The sequence below is a fragment of the Pristiophorus japonicus genome, chromosome 9 (genome assembly GCF_044704955.1).
Source record: "Pristiophorus japonicus isolate sPriJap1 chromosome 9, sPriJap1.hap1, whole genome shotgun sequence".
Lineage (NCBI taxonomy): Eukaryota > Metazoa > Chordata > Chondrichthyes > Pristiophoridae > Pristiophorus > Pristiophorus japonicus.
The window spans coordinates 203,199,330-203,223,812 of NC_091985.1; the positions used below are offsets into that span (position 1 = coordinate 203,199,330).

General features: G+C 47.9%; 3 protein-coding genes and 1 pseudogene across 8 annotated transcripts in view; all 4 read right to left on the bottom strand.

Annotated features, from left to right (window-relative positions):
- Positions 1–24,483, bottom strand: part of LOC139273450 (zinc finger protein 664-like) — a 92,923-nt gene that overhangs the window by 17,486 nt on the left and 50,954 nt on the right. For 3 of the 6 annotated variants that reach the window (XR_011595119.1, XR_011595117.1, XR_011595120.1), the window contains exons 1-2: positions 6,412–6,509; positions 5,561–5,647 (exon numbers count right to left, since the gene is read on the bottom strand). The exons of 1 other annotated variant lie outside the window; for it this stretch is intronic. The gene's annotated coding sequence lies outside the window, so the exon portion shown is untranslated. Of the gene's footprint in view, positions 1–5,232; positions 5,518–5,560; positions 5,648–6,016; positions 6,138–6,411; positions 6,510–24,483 lie in introns of those variants that run through there. 2 more of the 6 variants (XR_011595118.1, XR_011595121.1) reach the window with 2 other exon arrangements.
- On the bottom strand, positions 13,136–13,801 carry LOC139272813 (histone H1-like). The gene has a single exon (XM_070888925.1). The coding sequence runs from the start codon at positions 13,799–13,801 to the stop codon at positions 13,136–13,138; it is 666 nt and encodes a 221-aa protein (XP_070745026.1).
- On the bottom strand, positions 18,854–19,231 carry LOC139272814 (histone H2B 1.2-like). The gene has a single exon (XM_070888926.1). The coding sequence runs from the start codon at positions 19,229–19,231 to the stop codon at positions 18,854–18,856; it is 378 nt and encodes a 125-aa protein (XP_070745027.1).
- LOC139274362 (U2 spliceosomal RNA) lies at positions 22,664–22,902 on the bottom strand (annotated as a pseudogene).

A 24,483-nucleotide genomic window follows, 5' to 3' on the forward strand; every position in this document is an offset into this window, starting at 1 on the left:
CATGGATAGAGAATTGGCTGGCTAAGAGAAAGCAGAGAGTCGGGATAAATGGGTCCTTTTTGGGTTAGAAATCGGTGGTTAGTGGTGTGCCACAGGGATCGGTGCTGGGACCACAACTGTTTACAATATACATAGATGACCTGGAAGAGGGGACAGAGTGTAGTGTAACAAAATTGGCAGATGACACAAAGATTAGTGGGAAAGTGTGTTGTGTAGAGGACACAGAGAGGCTGCAAAGAAATTTAGATAGGTTAAGTGAATGGGCTAAGGTTTGGCAGATGGAATACAATGTCGGAAAATGTGAGGTCATCCACCTTGGAAAAAAAAACAGTAAAAGGGAATATTATTTGAATGGGGAGAAATTACAACATGCTGCGGTGCAGAGGGACCTGGGGGTCCTTGTGCATGAATCCCAAAAAATTAGTTTGCAGGTGCAGCAGGTAATCAGGAAGGCGAATGGAATGTTGGCCTTCATTGCGAGAGGGATGGAGTACAAAAGCAGGGAGGTCTTGCTGCAACTGTATAGGATATTGGTGAGGCTGCACCTGGAGTACTGCATGCACTTTTGGTCACCTTACTTAAGGAAGGATATACTAGCTTTGGAGAGGGTACAGAGACGATTCACTAGGCTGATTCCGGAGATGAGGGAGTTACCTTTTGATAATAGATTGAGTAGACTGGGTCTTTACTCATTGGAGTTCAGAAGGATGAGTGTTGATCTTATAGAAACATTTAAAATAATGAAAGGTATAGACAAGATAGAGGCAGAGAGGTTGTTTCCACTGGTCAGGGAGACTAGATCTTGGGAGCATAGCCTCAAAATACGGGGGAGCCAATTTAAAACCGAGTTGAGAAGGAATTTCTTCTCCCAGAGGGTTGTGAATCTGTGGAATTCTCTGCCCAAGGAAGCAGTTGAGGCTAGCTCATTGAATGTATTCAAATTACAGATAGATAGATTTTTAACCAATAAGGGAATTAAGGGTTATGGGGAGCGGGCGGGTAAGTGGAGCTGAGTCCACGGCCAGATCAGCCATGATCTTGTTGAGTGGCGGAGCAGGCTCGAGGGGCTAGATGGCCTACTCCTGTTCCTAATTCTTATGTTCTTATGAGCCTGTTATATAAGGAACAAGGGGAGGCCATTCAGTCCCTCGAGTCTGTTACATTGGAACAGGAGGAGGCCATTCAGTCCCTCGAGTCTGTTACATAAGGAACAGGAGGAGGCCATTCAGTCCCTCAAGCCTGTTACATTGGAACTGGAGGAGGCCCATTCAATTCCTCGAGTCTGTTACATTTGGAACAGGGGGAGGCCATTCATTAGAAGTGGAGGAGGCCCATTCAGTCCTTGGATCCTGTTACACAGGAACAGTAAGCCATTCTGCCCTTCGACTCTGTTACATTAGGAACTGGAGTGGGCCTTTTAGCCCTGGAGTTTGCTTTACAGGAATAGATGGACACCATTCAGCCCCTCAAACCTGTTACAAATGAATAATAGGAGGCCATTCAGACCCTCAAGTTTGTTGCATAGAAACAGGAGGTGGGCATTCAGAACCACAGCCTTGCTATAAAGGAATTGGTGGAGGCGATGCATCGACTGGATACTGTTACACAGGAATAGAGGAGGCCATCCATCCTCTGGAGCCTTTCACATCGGAACAGGAGTAGGCCATTCAGACCCTCAAGAATGTTATGTAGGAACTGGAGGAGGCCATTCAGCCCACCGACAATGTTATAGGAACTGGAAGAGGACAATAAGCCAGTCGCACATGTTATATTGCAACTGGAGGAGGCCACTCATCCCATTTAACTTATTACACAGGAACAGGAGGTGGCTGTTCAGCACTGAATGTTGTTAGACAGGAACAGGATGAGGCTATTCTTCCCCTCGAGCCTGTTACATTGGATCAGGAGGATGCCATTCAGCCCTTCCATTCTGTTATATGGGAAGAGGAAATTCAGCCTCTCTAACATTAGAAACACGAGCAGACCACGTAGCCTTTGATTCTGTGACATGGGAACAGCAGGAAGTTTTTCATCCCCTCGTGCTTCTTACATTAGGAACAGGAGAAGACCCTCAGTCCCTTGGGTCTGTTACATCGGAACAGGAGTAGGCCAATTCCACCCCTCGGAACTGTTAACCAGAAACAGGAGGTGCCCATTCAGCACCTCCAGCCTGTTAGAGGAATTGGAGGAGGTCTTTCAGCCCCTCGCACATGTTATATAGGAACTGGGGGAGGATATTCAGCCCCTCAAGCATGTTAAATTAGGATCACAAGCAGGCCATTCAGCCCTTTGACCCTGTGACATGGGAACAGGAGAAGGCCGTTCAACCCTTCGAGGAAGTCATATAGGGACTGGAGGAGGCCATACAGCAACTCGAGCTCATTACATTAGGAACTGGAGAGGGCCATTCAGCAATTGGAGTTAGAAAGCAGTAGGAGGAAGCAATTCTGCCCCTCGGGTCTGTTACATTAGGAATAGGACAAGGGCATTCATCCCCGCGGGACTGTTTCAGGGGAACAGGAGGAGGGCATTCAGCCTCTCGAGCTTGTTACATAGGAACTGGAGGAGACTATTTAGCCCCTGGAGTCTGTTACACAGGAATAGAAGTGGCTATTCAGCCCCTGGAATCTGTTTCATAATGGGGAACAAAGAAATGGCGGACCAATTAAACAAGTACTTTGGTTCGGTATTCACTAAGGAGGGCATTAACAACCTTCCGGATATAAGAGGGGTCAGAGGGTCTAGTAAGGAGGAGGAACTGAGGGAAATCCTTATTAGTCGGGAAATTGTCTTGGGGAAATTAATGGGATTGAAGGCCGATAAATCCCCAGGGCCTGATGGGCTGCATCCCAGAGTACTTAAGGAGGTGACCTTGGAAATAGCGGATGCATTGACAGTCATTTTCCAGCATTCCATTGACTCTGGATCAGTTCCTATCGAGTGGAGGGTAGCCAATGTAACCCCACTTTTTAAAAAAGGAGGGAGAGAGAAAACAGGGAATTATAGACCGGTCAGCCTGACATCGATAGTGGGTAAGATGATGGAATCAATTATTAAGGATGTCATAGCAGCGCATTTGGAAAGAGGTGGCATGATAGGTCCAAGTCAGCATGGATTTGTGAAAGGGAAATCATGCTTGACAAATCTTCCAGAATTTTTTGAGGATGTTTCCAGTAGAGTGGACAAAGGAGAACCAGTTGATGTGGTATATTTGGACTTTCAGAAGGCTTTCGACAAGGTCCCACACAAGAGATTAATGTGCAAAGTTAAAGCACATGGGATTGGGGGTAGTGTGCTGACATGGATTGAGAACTGGTTGTCAGACAGGAAGCAAAGAGTAGGAGTAAATGGGTACTTTTCAGAATGGCAGGCGGTGACTAGTGGGGTACCGCTGTGAATGTTTAAAAATGTATAGAGACATTGAAGTTGAGAACGTGGGAATTGTATAGGGACAGTACAAGCTAACAAAGAATTCATGGAGGAATAGCCATGACATCTCAGACTCGAGACTGCGAAATGTTACAACACTAACACATATTGAAACAAAACCCACAGCTTGCAGAAAAACCTCAAGGTCTTATTAAATCATGTTATTAACCTGAAACATTAACAGAAGATCTTTGTTTAAAATCAGACCATACTTAGGTCGGCTTATGAGTGGACAAAGGGAAAGAGGGATCAAAAGGGATCGGCTGGACTAGGATGTCACTCTAGCCCTATCTTGTTATCTTTTGCCGAAAATGTATAACCGTCGTCCCTTTACAATGTAACGTCACTTTGTCCGTAGGAAGTGGGTGCGATCTATCAGAGTTGCATTCCTTCTGTCTGATAAGGTCCCCGATCGGGATTTGCTTTTTAAATAAAAGCTTGCTTTTTTTAAAAGCATAAACGGTATTCGTTTCAGTAATTTTGCTGAACCAGATTGAGAGAAAAGAATCTACATTTACACCGCAAGGTTCTGTGCTGGGGCCCCAGCTGTTTACACTGTACATTAATGATTTAGACGAGGGGATTAAATGTAGTATCTCCAAATTTGCGGATGACACTAAGTTAGGTGGCAGTGTGAGCTGCGGGGAGGATGCTATGAGGCTGCAGAGCGACTTAGGTAGGTTAGGTGAGTGGGCAAATGCATGGCAGATGAATTATAATGTGGATAAATGTGAGGTTATCCACTTTGGTGGTAAAAACAGAGAGACAGACTATTATCTGAATGGTGACAGATTAGGAAAAGTGGAGGTGCAACAAGACCTGGGTGTCATGGTACATCAGTCATTGAAGGTTGGCATGCAGGTGCAGCAGGCGGTTAAGAAAGTAAATGGCATGTTGGCCTTCATAGCGAGGGGATTTGAGTACAGGGGCAGGGAGGTGTTGCTACAGTTGTACAGGGCATTGGTGAGGCCACACCTGGAGTATTGTGTACAGTTTTGGTCTCCTAACCTGAGGAAGGACATTCTTGCTATTGAGGGAGTGCAGCGAAGGTTCACCAGACTGATTCCCGAGATGGCGGGACTGACCTATTAAGAAAGACTGGATCAACTGGGCTTGTATTCACTGGAGTTCAGAAGAATGCGAGGGGACCTCATAGAAACGTTTAAAATTCTGATGGGTTTAGACAGGTTAGATGCAGGAAGAATGTTCCCAATGTTGGGGAAGTCCAGAACCAGGGGTCACAGTCTAAGGATAAGGGGTAAGCCATTTAGGACCGAGATGAGGAGGAACTTCTTCACCCAGAGAGTGGTGAACCTGTGGAATTCTCTACCACAGAAAGTTGTTGAGGCCAATTCAATAAATATATTCAAAAAAGAGTTAGATGTAGTCCTTACTACTAAGGGGATCAAGGGGTATGGTGAGAAAGCAGGAATGGGGTACTGAAGTTGCATGTTCAGCCATGAACTCATTGAATGGCGATGCAGGCTAGAAGGGCCGAATGGCCTGCTCCTGCACCTAGTTTCTATGTTTCTAACTAAAGGAGGCCATTTATCCCATTCTAGCCTGATACATAGGTACAGGGGAAGGTCATTCTGCCCCTAGAGCTTGTTACATATGAACAGGAGAAAGCCATTATGTCCCTCGTGTTTATTACATTAGGAACATGAGAAGACCACTCAGTATCTCTGGTCTGTTAAATTAGGAACAGAAGGTGGCTATTAACCCCCTCAGGCCTGTTACACAGGAATAGGAGCAGGCCATTCAGCACCACAAACATGTTTAATTCGGATAATCTGTGTGTACCTGCACACTAGAGGCCCAGGGCAGAATGGGCCAGCCCACACTGTGATATGTGTGCGCATTAGATCCGTGCAGCAGAGCAGGTCTCCAGTCATCTTGGTTAACCCTTGCCACTGGATAAAGGCCGAGCTCTGTCAAGTTCGTGTGGTGGCTGATGTGCAACGGTCACCACACGTTAAAACAAACCAGGCACAGGCATCTTGCACCCTTCAATTGGAGTTCAGGACTGGAATATCGGGTCCTTCATTGAAACATCTGTGAACTCATGTGGAAGCAAGTCACCCTCGTTCAAGGGACTGCTGTGATGATGACACTGTGATAGGTACCGTACCTACTGTGTTTACAAGCAGCTGGTTACACTGTTCCAAATGTTTCAGGTGGAAGAAACTTCACATTTCCGGTTCCTTCAATTCCTTGCCTGTCGGAATAAAATGTATTTCTGATCATTCAACAACAGGAGAGGTAGAAAAGACTAAAGTGATGAATATAATCGTTCACTTAATATTCATTATGAACATTCACAAAGGGAAGCCAGCGATACAAACAGTGTCAGTGTCTGACTCCACTGCAGTACTCAGCTTCTGCACACCAAGTGTGTTGGGCAGATTTGCAGCAAGTTACTGACATCCAGACACAACCCAACCCCTGCCCTGCTTCAGGAATGGGACGACCCGATGGAGCACGGACTTTTACACAGCTCAGATTGCTGCTCCCCTCTCCCAGGGCACTAACCGTTCAACCAAAAACAAAGAGCCGCTGTTTAAAACGTGTCCTTCACATTTCTCACCCGGTGCCTGCAATAGATGCTCCTTGTATAAATCCTCAGTGTCCGGCTCTGCTTCCACTGCTCGCTGTCCAATGACAACAAACACGGTGAGACTGGAACTAAAGCAGGAACGTTCACTACTGGTTTGCAGGGAGAAAGCAGCAATGATTGTCAACAGCAGATCCTTCCCATTCTGTCTCCCTTACCCGGGACACACGCTGTCCACACACAGCCCGAGAATGGCCTCTCCCTTCCCCCACTCACTCCACGCACTGAGACCAGTTCTTGCTCCACTCCACACAGACCCCGATTCCCCCTGAACTTCCCCCGGACTCAGTGCCGATCTCTGAGCCCATCTGCGGACACGCTCCCAAAGCGATGTGCTGCTGTAAGGAGGCTGCTGCTCGCTGCCTTACCCCGGGACCTCGGTGTCTCCATTCCCGGCTGTTTAAACCATCTGCTTCCGCTCACTGAGTGAATGGCGCTCACAGACTGGGGGAGGGGAGGGCGCACGCGCTCTTCTGCTCACTGGAAATCGACACAGGGGGCGGGGCTTATCCCCGCATGCGCAGCTCTCTGCAATAATTCAGCCTTTAAAAATCAAAGTGAACTTTTCCCAATTTACTTTTAGCAAAATCTGAGCAAAGGAACTGGGCCTGGGGGGCAAGGACAGAGAACGTTTATCATTATCATCATCATAGGCAGTTCCTCGGAATCGAGGAAGACTTGCTTCCACTCCTGAAGTGAGTTCTTTGTTGGCTGAACAGTCCAATACGAGAGCCACAGACTGTGTCGCAGGTGGGACAGACAGTCGTTGAGGGAACGGGTGTGTGGGACTGGTTTGCCACACGCTCTTTCCGCTGCCTGCGCTTGGTTTCTGCATGCTCTGAGCGATGAGACTTGAAGTGCTCAGCGCCCTCTCGGATGCACTTCCTCCACTTCGGGCCGTCTTTGGCCAGGGACTCCCAGGTGTCAGTGGGGATGTCGCACTTTATCAGGGAGGCTTTGAGGGTGTCCTTGTAATGTTTCCCTTGCCCACCTTTGGCTCATTTGCCATGAAGGAGCTCCGCATAGAGCACTTGCTTTGGGAGTCTCGTGTCTGGCATGTGAACTATGTGGCCTGCCCAGCGGTGCTGATCGAGTGTGGTCAGTGCTTCAATGCTGGGAATGTTAGCCTGGACAAGGACGCTGATATTGGTGCACCTGCCCTCCCAGGGGATTTGTACGATCTTGCGGAGATATCATTGGTGATATTTCTCCAGAAACTTGAGGTGTCGGCTGTACATGGTCCATGCCTCTGAGTCATACAGGAGGGCAGGTATTACCACAGTCCTGTAGAACACGAGCTTGGTGGTAGGCCTGAGGGCCTGGTCTTCGAACACTCTTTTCCTCAGGCGGCCGAAGGCTGCACTTACACACTGCAGGGGGTGTTGAATCTCATCATCAATGTCTGCTTTTGTTGATACAAGGCTCCCGAGGTATGGGAAATGATCCATGTTGTCGAGGGCTGCACCGTGGATCAAGGACAGGCTGATGGAGGACCTTTGTCTTTCAGATGTTTAGCGTAAGGCCCATGCTCTTGAATGCCTCAGTAACTACATCGACTATATCCTGGAGTTCAACTTCAGAATGTGTGCAGACGCAGGTGTCATCCGCGTGCTGTAGCTCAACGACAGAGGTTGGGGTGATCGTGGACCTGGCCTAGAGGCGGCAAAGTTTAAACAACTTCCCACTGGTTCTGTAATTTAGTTCCACTGCAATGGGGAGCTTGTTGACTGTGAGGTGGAGCATGGCAGCAAGGACGATTGAGAAGAGGGTTGGAGCAATGACACAGCCCTGTGTGACCCCGGTCCGGACGTGGATTGGGTCTGTAATGGATCCATTGGTAAGGATCATGGCCTGCATGTCCTTTGGAGCAGCTGAAGGATGTTGACAAACTTTTGGGAGCATCCGAAATGGAGGAGGAAGTTCCATAGACCCTCGTGGTTGACATTGACAAAGGCCTTTGTAAGGTTGAAAAAGGCCATGTATAAGGGCTGGCGCTGCTCCCTGCATTTTTTCTGCAGCTGTCGCGCTGCAAATATCATGTCCATTGTGCCCCGGGCAGCGTCAGAGAGGCCTATAAAAGGCTTGGCATTGGAGAGGTGGGAATTCGAGCAGCGGGAGTTTGGAGCAGTGTCGGAGATGCCTATAAAAGGCTCGGCATTGGAGAGGCGGGCGTTCGAGCAGTGGGAGTCTGGGGCAGCATCGGAGAGGCCTATAAAAGGCCCAACATTCGGAGAGGCGGGTGTTCGAGCAGTGGGAGTCTGGGGCAGCATCGGAGAGGCCTATAAAAGGCCCAACAGTCGGAGAGGCGGGTGTTCGAGCAGCGGGAGTCTGGGGCAGCATCGGAGAGGCCTATAAAAGGCCCAACAGTCGGAGAGGCCAGCTGGTGCAGGTGCAGCTGCAGAAGGTAAACAAAGAAGTAGAATAAATCGCAAGGTGACGTCACAGCCAAGGGGGTAAGTGATTGGCTGGTGATTGGTGAGTAGTTTTTCTTTTTCTTTTCCCTATCAGTAGGTAACCTTTATCATTGTTGTTTCCAAATTAAGTTGATCTAAGGGTTAAGCCTTGGCAGGAGAGCTCGGACAGGTGTCATGCTCCTCCTGTGCTATGTGGGAATGCAGGGATGTTTCCAGTGTCCCTGATGGCTACATTAGCAGGAAGTGTACTCTGCTGCAGCTCCTGACAGACTGCATTGTGGCACAGGATCTGCGGGTGGATTCTCTCTGGAGCATGCACGATGCTGAGGATGCCATGAATAGCACGTTTAGTGAGTTGGTCTTACCACAGGTCAGGGTTACACGACAGATAGGGAATGGATGACCAACAGGAAGAGCAGTGGAAGGAAGGTAGTGCAGATTTCCCTGTGGTCATCCCCCTCCAAAACAGATACACCACTTTGGGTATTGTTGGGGGGGATGACTCATCAGGGCAGGACAACAGCAGCCAAGTCCATGGCACCGTGGGTGGCTCTGCTGCACAGGAGGGCAGGAAAAAGAGTGGGAGAGCTATAGTGGTAGGAGATTCTATTGTAAGGGGAATAGATAGACGTTTCTGTGGCCACAATCAAGACTGCAGGAAGGTATGTTGCCAAAGGGTGGAAAACGCTAGTGGGAGTTGTGTACAGACCACTCAACAGTAGTAGTGAGGTTGGGGACAGCATCAAACAAGAAATAAGGGATGTGTGCAATAAAGGTACAGCAGTTATCATGGGTGACTTTAATCTACATATAGATTGGGCTGACCAAACTGGTAGCAATACAGTGGAGGAGGATTTCCTGGAGTGTGTTAGGAATGGTTTTCTCGACCAATATGTCGATGAACCAACTAGAGGGGGTGGGGGGGGGGGCATCCTAGATTGGGTGATGTGTAATGAGAAAGGACTAATTAGCAATCTTGTTGTGCGAGGCCCCTTGAGGAAGAGTGACCATAATATGGTAAAATTCTTTATTAAGATGGATAGTGCCACAGTTACTTCAGAGACTAGGATCCTGAACTTGAGGAAAGGTAACTTCGATGGTATGAGATGTGAATTGGCTAGAATAGACTGGCAACTGATCCTTAAAGGGTTGATGGTGGATAGGCAATGGCAAGAATTTAAGGATCACATGGATGAACTTCAACAATTGTACATACTTGTCTGGAGTAAAAATAAAATGGGGAAGGTGGCTCAACCGTGGCTAACAAAGGAAATTAAGGATAGTGTTAAATCCAAGGAAGCGTCATATAAATTGGCCAGAAAAAGCAGAAAACTGAGGACTGGGAGAAATTTAGAATTCAGCAGAGGAGGACAAAGGGTTTAATTAGGAAGGGGAAAATAGAGTATGAGAGGAAGCTTTCCGAGTACATAAAAACTGACTGCAAAAGCTTCTATTGATATGTGAAGAGAAAAAGATTTGTAAAGACAAACATAGGTCCCTTGCAGTCAGATTCAGGTGAATTTATAATGGGGAACAAAGAAATGGCAGACTAATTGAACAAATACTTTGCTTCTATATTCATGAAGGAAGACACAAATACTCTTCTGGAAGTACTAGTGGACCGAGGGTCTAGTGAGAAGGAGGAACTGAAGGATATCCTTATTAGGCGGGAAATTGTGTTAGGGAATTTGATGGGATTGAAGGCCGATAAATCTCCGGGGCATGATAGTCTGCATCCCAGAGTATGTAAGGAAGTGGCCCTAGAAATAGTGGATGCATTGGTGGTCATTTTCCAACATTCTATCGACTCTGGATCAGTTCCTATGAACTGGAGGGTAGCTAATGTAACACCACTTTTTAAAAAATGAGGGAGAGAGAAAATGGATAATTATAGACAAGTTAGCCTAACATCAGTAGTGGGGAAAATGTTGGAATCAATTATTAAAAATGAAATAACAGCGCATTTGGAAAGCAGTGACAGGATCGGTCAAAGTCAACATGAAAGGGAAATCATGCTTGACTAATCTTCTGGAATTTTTTCAGGATGTAACTAGTAGAGTGGACAGGGGAGAACCAGTGGAGCTGGTGTATTTGGCCTTTTGACAAGGTCCTACACAAGAGATTGGTTTGCAAAATTAAAGCACATGTTATTGGGGTAATGTACTGACGTGGATAGAGAACTGGTTGGCAGACAGGAAGCAGAGAGTCGGGATTAACGGGTCCTTTTCAGAATGGCAGGCAGTGACTAGTGGGGTGCTACAGGGCTCAGTGCTGGGACCCCAGCTATTTACAATATACATTAATGATTTGGATGAGGGAATTGAGTGTAATATCTCCAAGTTTCCAGATGACACTAAACTGGGTGGTGGTGTGAGCTGTGAGGAGAATGCTAAGAGGCTGCAGGGTGACCTGGACAGGTTAGGTGAGTGGGCAAATGCATGGCAGATGCAGTATAATGTGGATGAATGTGAGGTTATCCACTTTGGGGGCAAAAACACAAAGGCAGAATATTATCTGAATGGCGGCAGATTAGGTCATGGGGAGGGGGGGGGGGCGGGGGTGCAATGAGACCTGGGTGTCATGGTACATCAGTCATTGAAAGTTTGCATTCAGGTACAGCAGGTGGTGAAGAAGGCAAATAGTATGTTGGCCTTCATAGCTAGGGGATTTGAGTATAGGAGCAGGGAAGTCTTACTACAGTTCGACAGGGCCTTGGTGAGGCCTCACCTGGAATATTGTGTTCAGTTTTGGTCTCCTAATCTGAGGAAGGACGTTCTTGCTATTGAGGGAGTGCAGCGAAGGTTCACCAGACTGATTCCGGGGATGGCTGGACTGACATATGAAGAGAGACTGGATTGACTGGGCTTTTATTCACTGGGGTTTAGAAGGATGAGAGGGGATCTCATAGAAACATTTCTCCGGCAACACCGAATGAGGAAATCTATGCTCTGCCCCGGGGAAGTAGAGGTCAGAGCGACGCAAAGCCGATGTCAGTTTCCGAAAAAATTAAAGGGCTCATCAGTTAATCGTCAATAACTTCCATGTGAACGGAGCTGGTATATGAACACACGATCAGTAATCAGTCCCACACCCTCTGCCCGTCCCTACAATGGGTTAATGAACACGAAGCTCTGGTAATAGGAGATGGCAGCTCTTTCCTTTACTGATTTGTTGGCTCTGAAAAGAGCCGTTGTTGCACTTGGTGCTGAAGCTTGGAGCCGAGGCAGGGAGAGTCTAAGCGCGCTCCCCGCGGATGCGGCGGGCGAGCTGGATGTCTTTGGGCATGATGGTGACTCGCTTGGCGTGGATGGCGCATAGGTTGGTGTCCTCAAAGAGCCCCACCAGGTAAGCCTCACTGGCCTCCTGCAGGGCCATGACGGCCGAGCTCTGGAAGCGCAGGTCGGTCTTGAAGTCCTGAGCGATCTCCCGCACCAGGCGCTGGAAGGGCAGTTTGCGGATCAGCAGCTCGGTGGATTTCTGGTAGCGGCGGATCTCCCTCAGAGCCACGGTGCCGGGTCTGTAGCGATGAGGCTTCTTCACTCCGCCCGTGGCCGGAGCGCTCTTCCGGGCCGCTTTGGTCGCCAGCTGTTTGCGAGGAGCTTTCCCTCCGGTGGATTTGCGCGCTGTCTGCTTGGTCCTGGCCATTTTCTGAACGGACCTCAACACAATCTGGGACAAAGGAACTGTTAATGCGGAGCCTCCTCTGGGGCCTCCTTTTAAAGTGTGTGAGGGTCCGCCCCGGGGCTGTGATTGGCTGCAACCCGACCGCCAATCAAGTTTGACCCAAGCACCGAAAGTGAAAATGAAGGGCGGGGATTACTGGATCCTGATTGGCTGAACTGAAACTGACAGTTGGTCAATTTCAAAAAGCCCGCCAATTTCAGAATATCAACCAACAGAGATTAAATAAAATCTAATTTCCCGCCAGCAATTTAAGAATCCCGCTCTTTATAACGGCGATTGTGCCCCATTATAAGTCACCAATCCCATTCTGTCACATTCCGGTTTGAATTCTGAAGCCTCTAGCTTTCTGCAGCCGCCAATTTCAAACCGTTTTCCCACAATAGAACCGAAACACAGCGCTCCGCACAAATCCTAACAGACTCGGAATTCATCTTCAAGACTTCCAGGAACCAGAAGCTTTTAAATAAGGTCCCGTTACAATTAACAATCGCGAATATTCCCGCCTATATACAGCCCCTTCCCTGTCAATCTCAGACCTTGTTCCATCTCCCCACACTTCCTCTCACAGACGGATTCAGCAGTTTACAAACACCTTATTCCAGCTGATTTGGAGAATGTGGTGTTTGGGGTTTGAGTTGTGAGGCGGGGTATCTCCGCCAGTATCACCGTCTCACAGACTCTCCCTCTGAACCTGTGAAATGACAATGACCAGGAACTGAGACTGGAGCCGAACACATCCCCAGTTACAGTGAGGCTCGGACCGGACATCCCATTCTCTGTGTGTTTTATTGCAGACACTGGGGGAAGGGTGGGTGCAGCCAATGTCAGCGAGTCACCAGGGATCCTGGCTTCATGTTCAATGATTTCTGTCTGAAATCTGAGCCCGGCCCCGTGACAGGGATCATTTGATTCGGGGATCAGCTCTTTTCTGAGGCGCGTGGGTGGCTCTGACAAGAGCCTTTGGGTTCAGATGTTTACAAGTTGCACTTTTTATTTACTTTTTGTGCGCTGCTTTCTTGGGTCTTGCTGATTTGGCCTTGGCCCTCGGTTTTTCCACCTTTTTGGCCGCCTTCACCTTTGCGCCCGAGGCCTTCTTGGGGCTCTTGGGCTTCGCTGCAGCCGGCTTCTTCCCAGCCGCCGCTTTCGCTGACTTTTTTGCTGTTAGCGCCTTCTTGGTGCTGGTTTTCTTGGCTGGAGATTTCTTGGCTGCTGGTTTCTTGGCCGGAGATTTCTTGGCTGCTGGTTTCTTGGCTGGAGATTTCTTGGCTGCTGGTTTCTTGGCTGGAGATTTCTTGGCTGCTGGTTTCTTCACCTTCCTTCCCACTTTCCCCTGGTTTTCCTTCTTAGCGACTTTGAAGGAGCCCGAGGCGCCCGTGCCCTTGGTCTGCACCAGGAAGCCATTTGTCACATTCCTCTTGATACTGAACCTGATCTGGGACCCGCGCTTCTCCACATCCACGCCTTTGGCCGTCAGAGCCTTCTTTATCGCGGCCAGGGACATCCCCTTACGATCGCTGCCATCGGCCACAGCCTTTAGGATCTGTTCGCCCAACGTGGGACCGGCTGGCTTGGAGCGGGGAGCCGCCTTCTTCTTGCTGGGAGCCTTGATTTGAGTGGCGGCGGCAGGAGGGGCCGTTTCGGCGGCTGCAGTGTCAGTCATGTCTGCGGCTCTGTGGAAAATCTCTCTGACAGTCAGAGCTCGGTCAGGAATGAAACGGGAGGCGGCGGCACAGAGCAACTTAAAGGCAGCGAGCGGACGGGGCGGAGACATCCTGCTGTCAGCTCCCCGCCCCTCCAGCCTCTCTGTGTTTCTCTCTCTTCATTAACTGTCCGATTCCAATTCAACCCTGGCCCTCCAGATTCCCAGACTGGCCTCTTTCTGTTCCGAACACCGGGATGTTTGCTGTCGAGAAAGTTTCATCCGAATTGAAGGCAGCAATTTGGATTTAAACCCGTTTCATTGCTGCACTGATCGCGCTCTCTCACCCGATCGCGGACATTTTTTCTGTTTTTTGATTGAAATTTGAAATCAAATCAAACTTGACGTTTAATTCCCACTTTAGACCTGAGCAGGGGAGCAGGGCGATCCTGTGACAGGGAAATCTTTGAATTTTACACAAGAGAGACTCTGGAATCCGGCGATGAGACGGACACACAAACACAGTGACATTAGTCTCACCCGGCCGCCCCTTTAACACACTCTCGCTCACACAATGTTCACATCTGCACATTCACAACACAAACTGTCCCAGATTTACAGTTCCCAGCACAGGGTTACCTCTCCGCTCGGCCTGTGCTGCCGATTCTCGGGGTTAGTTGTAGTTTCCCAGCTCAGTAAGTGTTAAACACTCCGAGGCCGGCGCTCCTCACAATATCTGTTCCCCAGATTCAGGAGCAGGAGCCAATCACAGCAGTGGCTGGCTTAACCCATATCTGCTGTTAAGTTGTTATACTGTTCGAATGCAGAAACATGTTTGATTAACATGAAAATATAAATTATATGTTCACCGTCCCTCCAGCATTTCTTTGTCTCTCTCACCTCCTAAGCTGAGGGACATTTAACAGTAACTAGTGTCCTATCCATCCCATGCTCATCACCCAGAGACGTGTCTCCATATTACGCTCAATACTAGTGTCAGACATTCATGTACCGCACTACGAAAGATAGAGACACACACACACTTTATCAGTCTTACACTTGGTATCAGTGTTCCCATATTACGCTCAATACTAGTGTCAGACATCCATGTACAGCACTAGAGAGAGAAACAGAAACAGTATCAGGATTGTACTTCCAATAGTGTTTCCACATCATGCTCAATAGCGTTATCCCGCCTTCACAGACAGTACAAGAGAAAGAGGATTGTAACAGAGTCAGAGATGGGGGGAGAGTGCTGAGCGAGAGACAGCAAAGATCGAGGTCGGGCAGTGAGACACAGAAACATGCACAGTATCAGTTCCAGACTGACCTGTGAGGTCCGGTTTTATCCTGAAAGTCCCCATTGGAGAGACAGAGATGCAGTCCCCTCTCTCACTGATATTGTACCACAGAGGGAGGCATTATTAATTCCACACTGTGGGACAGTGTCAGAGAGTGAGAGAAACAATGCCCCACATTTAACCCTCGCTTCCCTGTTGTAGTCTCTGTAATTTTGCAGCTCAGGGCTGTTCGGTATTATTCTCAGTGACCGAGTGTTTCACTCCAATTAAATTAACCTGGGACTTTTACTGTCAGATATTAACTCCTGCACAGTCCCAGCAAACACTCCTGCTCCCTCACCCCTCCGATGTTTCTGCAGGATTGCTTTGTGAAGACGGGCTCACGAAGAGAAAAACACCCTGCATGGCATGATCCAAAATTGAGCATCTCAAAGGGACAAGGTCCCCAGCTTTCAACATTCTCTGTCCTCCAGGCCTCCATAACCAGTGCCTGCCAAGAGATACTTGGTCACTCAACCAGAAAACACCAGGACTGGTTTGATGAGAATGATCAGGAGATCCAAGAACTAATAGATCGCAAGCACAGAGCATTTCTGAGCCTCAAGCAAAAACACAACTCGGGAGCAGCAAAGCAACATTACAGGTGGCTCAAGTCTGAGGTCCAACAAAAAACCTGGGACCTAACAAACAGCTGGTGGATGGAGAAAGCACAGGAGTTACAACAACTAGCCAACAGCCATGATGTGCTAGGATTCTTCATCACAGTCAAGGCCACCTATGGTCCAAACTCCCAAGGCCCCACCCCACTGCTGGCCAAGAACGGGGAAACCGTCAAGGACACCAAGGCTGTCAGGGCCTGCTGGAAGGAGGACTTCAAAGATCTCCTCAATCAAGACTCTGCCTTTGAGTCGAGTGTTCTCAATTCCATCCCGCAGCTTGCGACCCACCACCACCTCAGCGAAACCCCAATGGTGCATGAGGTTGGAAAAACCATAAGACAGCTCAAGAACAACAAGGCTATGGGAGCGGATGGAATCCCTGCTGAGACACTAAAGTATGGTGGAGAGGCGCTGTTGACGCAGATACATGACCTCATCTTTCTCATCTGGAGTGAGGAGAGCATGCCGGGAGATCTCAGAGATGCAGTGATCATGACCAGCATTAAAAAAGGGGACAAGTCCACTGCGGCAATTACAGGGGAATCTCCCTGCTATCAACCACTGGGAAGGTTGCTGCTAGAGTCCTCCTCAACCATCTTCACCCTGTGGCCGAGGAGATCCTCCCAAAGTCACAGTGCGGAGTTCGTCCCCTATGGTGCATAGAAACATAGGAACATAGAAAATAGGTGCAGGAGTAGGCCCTACGAGCCTGCACCACCATTCAGTAATATCATGCCTGATCATTCAACTCAGTACCCCTTTCCTGCTTTCTCTCCATAACTCTAGATCCCTTTAGCCGTAAGGGCCATATCTAACTCCCTCTTGAATATATCCAATCAACTGGCATCAACAACTCTCTGCAGTAGGGAATTCCACAGGTTAACAACTCTATGAGTGAAGAGGTTTTTTCTCATATCGGTCCTAAATGGCTTACCCCTTATCCTTAGACTGTGACCCCTGGTTCTGGACTTCCCCAACATCAGGAACATTCTTCCTGCATCTAACCTGTCCAGTCCCGTCAGAATTTTTCGGATCCTGTATGTTGTGCATCGCTCGCTGATGCAGTGCGGGCTAAACTGACTGGCTTAGCAGCGAAATACAGAGCCCGGGAACGGCCGGAGCTCCCGAGAACAAAACCAGCATTCAAACTATCTCAAACCAGACCAGAATTAAACTAGGCCCTTTTATTACTACATTAATTCATCATCGCCGACTCGTTTTCAGACAGATTAAAGAATATTTAAAGAACCGGTGGCGGTATTTATACAATTGTTGAGTGACAACTGTAGTTCAATTATTCGCTGTTAACGGGAAGAATGTATGTGTGAGCAGAGAACCGTAATGCAGAGACCGGGAACTGAAAACTCCCGCATACGGATAAGGGGGTAAATCATTTAGGACTGAGATGAGGAGAAACTTATTCACTCAAGAGTTGTTAACCTGTGGAATTACCTACCGCAGAGAGTTGTTGATGCCAGTTCGTTAGATATATTCAAGAGGGAGTTTGATGTGGCCCTTATGGCTAAAGAGATATTGAGAGAAAGCAGAAAAGGGGTACTGAGGGAATAATCAGCCATGATCTTATTGAATGGTGGTGCAGGTTCGAAGGGCCGAACGGCCTGCTCCTGCACCTATTTTCTATGTTTACAGGTCTAAAACAGGCCAATCTATCGGTACATGAATTAAAGGGCTCTGACTCCATTAAGACAGTAAGCAGCCCTTTCACAGATACTGTGGGTGGCTCTGAAAAGAGCCTTTGGGTTATTAGATTAAATCTTGTCCGCTTTACTTGGTCTTGGACGAAGTGGTGGTTTTCTTGGGCAGCAGCACAGCCTGGATATTCGGCAGCACTCCGCCTTGAGCGATGGTCACCTTTCCCAGCAGCTTGTTGAGTTCCTCGTCGTTGCGGATGGCCAGCTGCAAGTGTCTGGGGATGATGCGGGTCTTCTTGTTGTCGCGGGCCGCGTTGCCGGCCAGCTCCAGGATTTCAGCGGTCAGATACTCGAGCACAGCAGCCATGTAGACCGGGGCTCCGGCACCCACACGCTGAGCGTAGTTCCCCTTTCGCAGGTGCCTGTGAACACGGCCCACAGGGAACTGCAGTCCGGCTCGGGAGGACCGAGACTTGGCCTTGGCGCGAGCTTTACCGCCTGTTTTTCCTCTTCCAGACATTTCCACGATCCACAGACAAAGAATGAGAAACTCCTCCCACATCTGCCCTTCTTATAGCTTCTGGAGGGATGCAGGGAGCGAACTTGTGATTGGTCGCTCTGAAGTGGATTTCATTGGTCTTTTCCGCTGACCAATCACAGTCTGTTTAGCCCGCCAATGAAAAGAAGGCGAAAATTACTGTTGGACTTCCAACGAATCTTCAATTTCAAAAACCCCGCCAATAATTTTTACAATGCGGATTATGATAAATTCACCATTAGCCAAAGATTTCCAAACACTTTTTATTTCCTTTTGCCGTATTCCATATTACCTTCCAAATTCCAGGATGTTACAATCAGGTTTAAATTCGGGTTCAGTTTCAAATGTTCTGTAACGGGACACATTCCAGCTCAATCTTTGTACAATTTGGGAATCACAGATCATGGATCGATCCTCCGCACAGGCGGGAGTGAGACCTGAACTGGGAGTTCTTCTGTGAAAAGAGAAGAGGGACACAGGGTTCAAACTCCCTGTTCTGGTCTCTGTAAAAACTCCCAGTCTGGGCTGTTGCACTCGGAATTTCGGATTAATAAGCGGGTTGAACCGAATTAGAATTTTTTTTATATTGTAAAGGGTTTGAGAGAGAATGAGGTGACTAAAGTCTGAGTTTCACCTCCTAAGACAAGATCATAATTCATTGACAGGCGGCCAGGGACAGTGTGTACAGTTTACTGGGAGGGAAATTTATCAGAGAAGCTAAGGTTGAACCGGACAGTAAAACCGCTTATGAGAATTCAAATCTAACTCAACTTTAAATGTTGTCAAACATTTGCTCAGGAAATAATTACAGTAAATTGAGTTAAAAGGGTGATGTGTTTGTGCAGCTCTTTCAGAGACGTTGTGGGTGGCTCTTAAAAGAGCCGTTGGGTTTCTGGTTTGTTGTATCAGGACAGCGTGGAGTTTTACTTGGAGCTGGTGTACTTGGTCACCGCCTTTGTCCCTTCCGACACGGCGTGCTTGGCCAGCTCCCCGGGCAGCAGCAAGCGCACGGCGGTCTGGATCTCCCGGGAGCTGATGGTGGATCGCTTGTTGTAATGAGCCAGGCGGGAAGCCTCACCCGCGATGCGCTCAAAAATATCGTTCACAAACGAGTTCATGATGCCCATGGCCTTGGAGGAGATGCCGGTGTCGGGGTGAACCTGCTTCATCACTTTGTAGATGTAGATGGAGTAACTCTCCTTCCTCGATTTCCTGCGCTTCTTACCGCCCTTCGGTGGTGTTTTCTTGATCACTTTCTTGGCGCCTTTCTTGGCAGTAACTGATTTCTTCTCTTCAGGCATTGTCTTGTTCAATTCAACCCAGACATGACGTAAACTTAGCTCGGAGCTCGTATTATATAGGCAGCCCCACACTCCACCCACAGCCCTATGCTAATGAGGGATGGTGAAGGCAACGATTGTGATTGGTTCACTCGCTGCGTTGTCAATTTCCATTGTTCTGTAATTCTCTGATTGGTCTCTTTAAACATCCAATCAGATTTACTGCTCGCCACAATCTCAAATTCTTGATTTATGTCATCAGTTACATCCCCTCCCGAGCCATATTCTGTTCTTTATCGATCTAGATGTCTACATGTTCGACAGACATTGACCGGTTTGTAACCGAGATTGCCTGAGGGTCACTTCTGGTCAGGACTTGGGAGTCCTTCTATGAGGCAAAAGGCCCTCACTGTCCTTCCGCCCACCATTTAATTCAACACCTTTCTTATCTGTCACTGCTGTAACTACATTAGTTGTTTCAGTGTTACCTTCACCTGGAATATGCCGTACCTTCTGTGCCGTAAAGGGCCCATTTCCCTTAGCACAGGAAGCATAAATTTCAAGTAATTGGTAGTGGATTTAGAGGGGAAATATCTTCACGCAGAGGGTGGCTGCGGTCTGAAACTCACTGCCTGAAAGGGTGGTAGAGGCAGAAAACCTCACCACATTTAAAACTACTTGGACGTGCACTTGAAGTGCCGTAACCTGCAGGGTTACGGACCTAGAGCTGGAAAGTGGGATTCGGCTGGATAGCCTTTTGTTGGCCGGCACGGACACGATGGGCCGAAGTGGCCTCATTCCGTGTTGTAAGCTTCTATGATAAATGTCTATAATTCTGAAACTAAAAGGATATTCCGTCCATCGTGCATATGCTGATTTAAAACATATAGACCTTGGCGAAAAATATATATCTAAACCGAACAAAATGTAAATGAACTATATCTCCCTCCCTGCATCCAATCCCCTCCTGTCCCCTTCCCTCCCCCCGTGAGGCGGTGGGTGGCATTTCGACGAGCCTTTGCTTTGTGCTTGGGGGAAGAGGGTCGCATTGAATCCATAGAAAGTGCGGCCCTGCCGTTTCAGAGTGTACACCACATCCATGACAGTGACTGTCTTGCGCTTGGCTGCTCAGTGTAGGCCTAAACTGACCGGCTTAGGAGAAATACACAGCCCGGAACGACCGGAGATCCTGGGAACAGAACCAGCATTCAAACTCTCAAACCAGACCAGAATTAAACTAGGCCCTTTTAATAACCGCCTAATTTCTTCATACAGCTTTCATTGATAGATTAAATAATATTTAGGGAACCGGTTGCGGTATTTATACAATTTTTGAGTCTCTGACAACTGTAGTTTAATTATTAGCTGCTAACTAAAACAGTTTGCGTGAGCAGAGAACCGTAATGCAGATACCAGGAACTGAAAACTCCCGCATACGTCTGAAATAGACCAATTTATTGGTACCTGAACACAAGGTCTCGATTAATACAGTAAGCAGCCCTTTCACAGATACTGTGAGTGGCTCTGAAAAGAGCCTTTGGGTTATTAGTTTAAATCTTGTCCGCTTTACTTGGTCTTGGACGAAGTGGTGGTTTTCTTGGGCAGCAGCACAGCCTGGATATTAGGCAGCACCCCGCCCTGAGCGATGGTCACCTTTCCCAGCAGCTTATTGAGCTCCTCGTCGTTGCGGATGGCCAGCTGCAGGTGTCTAGGGATGATGCGGGTCTTCTTGTTGTCACGGGCCGCATTGCCAGCCAGCTCCAGGATTTCAGCGGTCAGATACTCGAGCACAGCAGCCATGTAGACCGGGGCTCCGGCACCCACACGCTCAGCGTAGTTCCCCTTTCGCAGGAGCCTGTGAACACGGCCCACAGGGAACTGCAGTCCAGCCCGGGAGGAGCGAGACTTGGTCTTGGCCCGAGCTTTACCGCTGGTTTTTCCTCTTCCAGACATTTCCACGATCCGCAGGTTCAGACAAGGAATGAGAAACTCCTCCTATATCTGCCCTTCTTATAGATTCTGGATGGATGCAGGGAGCAAACTTGTGATTGGCCACTCTGTCGTGGATTTCATTGGCTGTTTCCGATGACCAATCACAGCCTGTTTAGTCCAGCAATGAAAAGAGGGCGGAAATTACTGGTTCCCAACAGCCAGAACCTAACGATTTTTTAAATTCAAAAATCCCGCCAATAATTGTTAAAATTGCGGATTATGTTAGTAACTTCACCATTAGCCAAATACTTCAAAACACTTGGTTTCCTTTTGTCTTATTCCATGTTCCCCATGCAAATTCCAACCTGTTACAATCAGGATTAAATTCGGCTTCAGTTTCAAACTGTCTGTAACGGGCGGGACTCAGTCCCCACTGATTCTGTAACGGGACACATTCCAGCTCCATCTTTGTAAAAGTGAACTTGTTTTCACAGGAGCTGCTGTGGGAGTGAGACCAGAACGGAGAGTCCTTCTGTAAAAAGAGAAGAGGGACAGAGTTCAAACTGCTCTGTTCTAGTCTCTAAGAACTCCCATTCTGGGTTGTTACACTGCGGGGAGTCTTGGGTTAATAAACGGACTGAGCGCAACGGAATAAAAAAACACGTGAAAAGGGCTTGAGTGAGAATGTGACTGAAATCGGAGTTTCCCCGTCCCCCAAAATAAATTCGTCGGCAGGCGCTGTGAATGAACGGGTCTGAAAACAAAGGGAAAGAGACCAGGGACCGTGTTTGTAGTTTACTCACTGCAGGAAATTCCAGTGACGCCAAGGTCAAGCCGGTCAGTGAAGCTACTTATGAGAATTCAAAAGTAAATCTACAGCTGGAACTACAAAGGTTCTCACACACACTTGTTCGGGAAATAATTACAGTAAATTCAGTCTAAAGGCTGATGTGTTTGTGCAGCTCTTTCAATGATGTTGTGGGTGGCTCTTAAAAGAGCCGTTGTGTTTGGGGTTTGTTCTGTCAGGACAACGTGGAGTTTTACTTGGAGCTGGTGTATTTGGTCACCGCCTTTGTCCCTTCCGACACGGCGTGCTTGGCCAGCTCCCCGGGCAGCAGCAGGCGCACGGCGGTCTGGATCTCCCGGGAACTGATGGTGCGGCGCTTGTGGTAATGGGCCAGGCGGGAAGCCTCACCCGCAATGCGCTCGAAAATATCGTTCACAAACGAGTTCATGATGCCCATGGCTTTGAAGGAGATGCCGGTGTCTGGGTGAACCTGCTTCATCACTTTGTAGATGTAGATAGCATAACTCTCCTTCCTCGACTTTCGGCGCTTCTTGCCGCCCTTTGGTGGTGTTTTCTTGATGACTTTCTTGGCACCCTTTTTCGAATTTGGTTTCTTTTTTTTTTGAAATTCGTAGCCAATCGTTCCAATTCTTTGTCAAATCACAAACGCCAGAGGTCACCTTGGGCCCATTCAAGGATCACTCTGCGCCAATGCTCTTAGCCAAAAGGCCTAGAGCCACTGCACCGTTCCTGGAAGTACTGCAATACCAGGTTCGTGCCATGGAGGTGAATGGGTCAGGTCCCCCATACACCTCCGTGGAGGTGGATGGGTCAAGCCACCCCACCCACCTCCTATTTCCAAAAAAGCAAGCATATACCTTCCTGATCCAGGGAGAACCACCTTGGGGTTATGGTGGTTACCCCCCTGTCAGGTCAGTTACGCATCATCTTAGCCAAAAGGCCGAGAAGCGATAGCCGTTTCGCTTAGTACAATCCTCCATTACGGTCACTGGGTCACACTATCCTTTCTTTCCTCAGGCATCGTCTTGTTCATTCAGGCACGGATATGAAGAAAATCTTGCTCTGGGCTCGTATTATATAGGCAGCCCCACACTCCGCCCACAGCCCTATGCTAATGAGGGATGGGCGAAGACAATGACTGTGATTGGTTCATTGGCTGCGTTGTCAATTTCCATTGTTCTGTATCTCTCTGATTGGTATCTTTAAACATCCAATCAGATTTATTGCTCGCCACAATCTCAAATTCTTGAATTAGGTCAACAATTTATACTCCCGATTTATACTCCGTTCTTTATGTTTCTATTCTGCTCTCAGGCAAAAATGGTTAATGACGGCCGGACTTATGAGGAAGGTTCATTCACGTTTTTTTTCTATATATACATTCAATAATCTGAACAGCTGTGTTTGTCGATCTACATTTCTACATGTTCGAGACATTGACCGGTTTGTAACCGAGATTGCCTGAGGGTCACTTCTGATCAGGACTTGGGAGTCCTTCTATGAGGGCAATGTCTCCATCGTTTAATTCAACACCTTTCTTATCTGTCACTGCTGTAACATGGATGTAACAGTATGGATTTATGAAGGGGAAGTCATGTTTGACAAATTTGCTAGAATTTGAGGATGTCACGAACAGGGTGGATAATGGGGAAGCAGTGGATGTGGTGTATTTGGACTTCCAGAATGCATTTGACAAGGTGCCACATAAAAGGTTACTGACTGCACAAGATAAAAGTTCACGGGGTTGGGGGTAATATATTAGCATGGATAGAGGATTGGCTAACAAACAGAAACCAGAGAGTGGGGATAAATGGTTCATTCCCGGGTTGGCAATCAGTAACCAATGGGATGCCACAGGGATCAGTGCTAGGACTCCAACTATTTATGATCTATATTAATGACTTGGAAGAAGGGACCGAGTGTAACGCAGCCAAGTTTGCTGACGATACAAAGATGGGAGGAAAAGCAATGGGTGAGGAGGACACAAAAATTCTGCAAAAGGACATAGACAGGCTAAGTGAGTGAGCAAGGATTTAGCAGATGGAGTATAATATTGGAAAGTGTGAGGTCATGCTCTTTGATTTTTTTCTGCCAAAGTGCAAGTTATTATTTCAATGGAGAAAGATTGCAAAGTGCTGCAGTGCAGCGGGACCTGGGGGTACTTGTGCATGAAACACAAAAGGTTAGTATGCAGGTACAGCAAGTGATCAGGAAGGCCAATGGAATCTGGCCTTTATTGCAAAGGGGATGGAATATAAAAGCAGGGAAGTCTTGCTACAGTTGTACAGGGTATTGGTTAGGCCACACCTGGAATACTGCATGCAGTTTTGGTTTCCATATTTACAAAAGGATATACTTGCTTTGGAGGCAGTTCAGAGAAGTTTCACAAGGTTGATTCCGGAATGAGGGGGTTGACTTGAGGAAAGGTTGAGTAGGTTGGGCCTCTACTCATTGGAATTCAGAAGAATGAGAGGTGATCTTATCGAAACATATAAGATTATGAGGGGTCTTAACAAGGTGGATGCAGAGAGGA

Bases quoted from the DNA above. Each gene is read 5' to 3' on its own strand.
- LOC139272814 (XM_070888926.1), bottom strand. From the start codon at position 19,231: ATGCCTGAAGAGAAGAAATCAGTTACTGCCAAGAAAGGCGCCAAGAAA.
- LOC139272813 (XM_070888925.1), bottom strand. From the start codon at position 13,801: ATGACTGACACTGCAGCCGCCGAAACGGCCCCTCCTGCCGCCGCCACT.